At 44.4% G+C, this 898-nt stretch overlaps 1 protein-coding gene across 4 annotated transcripts in view; it reads left to right on the forward strand.

The window, feature by feature from the left end:
- Positions 1-672, forward strand: part of LOC120933327 (E3 ubiquitin/ISG15 ligase TRIM25-like) — a 31,472-nt gene extending 30,800 nt beyond the window's left edge. For all 4 annotated transcript variants that reach the window (XM_040346481.1, XM_040346483.1, XM_040346485.1 and 1 more), the window contains exon 2: positions 1-672. This exon is cut by the window's left edge and continues 957 nt beyond it. In XM_040346481.1, the coding sequence (XP_040202415.1) occupies positions 1-565 (565 nt within the window). In that variant the 3' untranslated portion in view covers positions 566-672.
- The last annotated feature ends 226 nt before the right edge of the window (positions 673-898 follow it).

Below are 898 nucleotides of genomic sequence, written 5' to 3' on the forward strand. Positions count from 1 at the left end.
ACACAAACTATCTGACATAGTTACAAGTGCAAAGATGTGGATACAAAAACCTGCCGACGTAATACTGGACGTCTGCACGGTAGCCAATAACCTCTGGATATCAGACGACTTAAAAAGTGTCTTCAGGTCCGACACCGAACTGCCTTATCCAAAAACACCAGAGAGACTTCAGAACTGTGAGGTTCTAAGCCTAAGCAGCTTCTCCTCTTGGCGGCATTACTGGGAGGTGGACACCAGCAAGTCGGATAGCTGGAAAGTCGGAATGTGTTACCCCAGTATCAACCGGAAAACCCGTATCAGTATGATTGGACGGGACGACGACTCCTGGTGCTTGCGGAGGTGCAACGATAATTATACGATGATGTATGATGGTGAACGTATCTTATTATCTCACAAGGCTTCCAGCCATAAATTCCGGATCTATCTGGATTACGAGGTCGGTCAGCTCTCTTTCTTTGAAGTAGGAGACCCAATGAGACATTTGCACACCTTCAAAGCAACCTTCTCCGAGCCCCTCCATGCTGTGCTTGGAGTCTTTCAAGGGTCCATTACAATTTGTAACTAAAGGTGGAGATATGATGCCTTTATAATACAGTATGTTCTGGTATAGGATGTCCTGTTCTCTAAAAATAGCTACATTTGTATGTATGTGAATAAACCTGTATAACTAAAGATATTGAGTAGATATTTGTATCATTAATTGATCTAGTTTTGAATTAAACCTTTTTGTAAGGGTCTGCTTTGATGTGGAATTGCAGCCACATTTTCTTTTAGATTTGAATTGGGAAGGATAGGACCAGTGGTGGTGTGTCCATAGGGGGCGAAGGAGTGCCATAGGACCAGTGGTGGTGTGTCCATAGGGGGCGAAGGAGCGCCATAGGACCAGTGGTGGTGTGTC

This window comes from Rana temporaria, chromosome 3, assembly GCF_905171775.1.
Source record: "Rana temporaria chromosome 3, aRanTem1.1, whole genome shotgun sequence".
Lineage (NCBI taxonomy): Eukaryota > Metazoa > Chordata > Amphibia > Anura > Ranidae > Rana > Rana temporaria.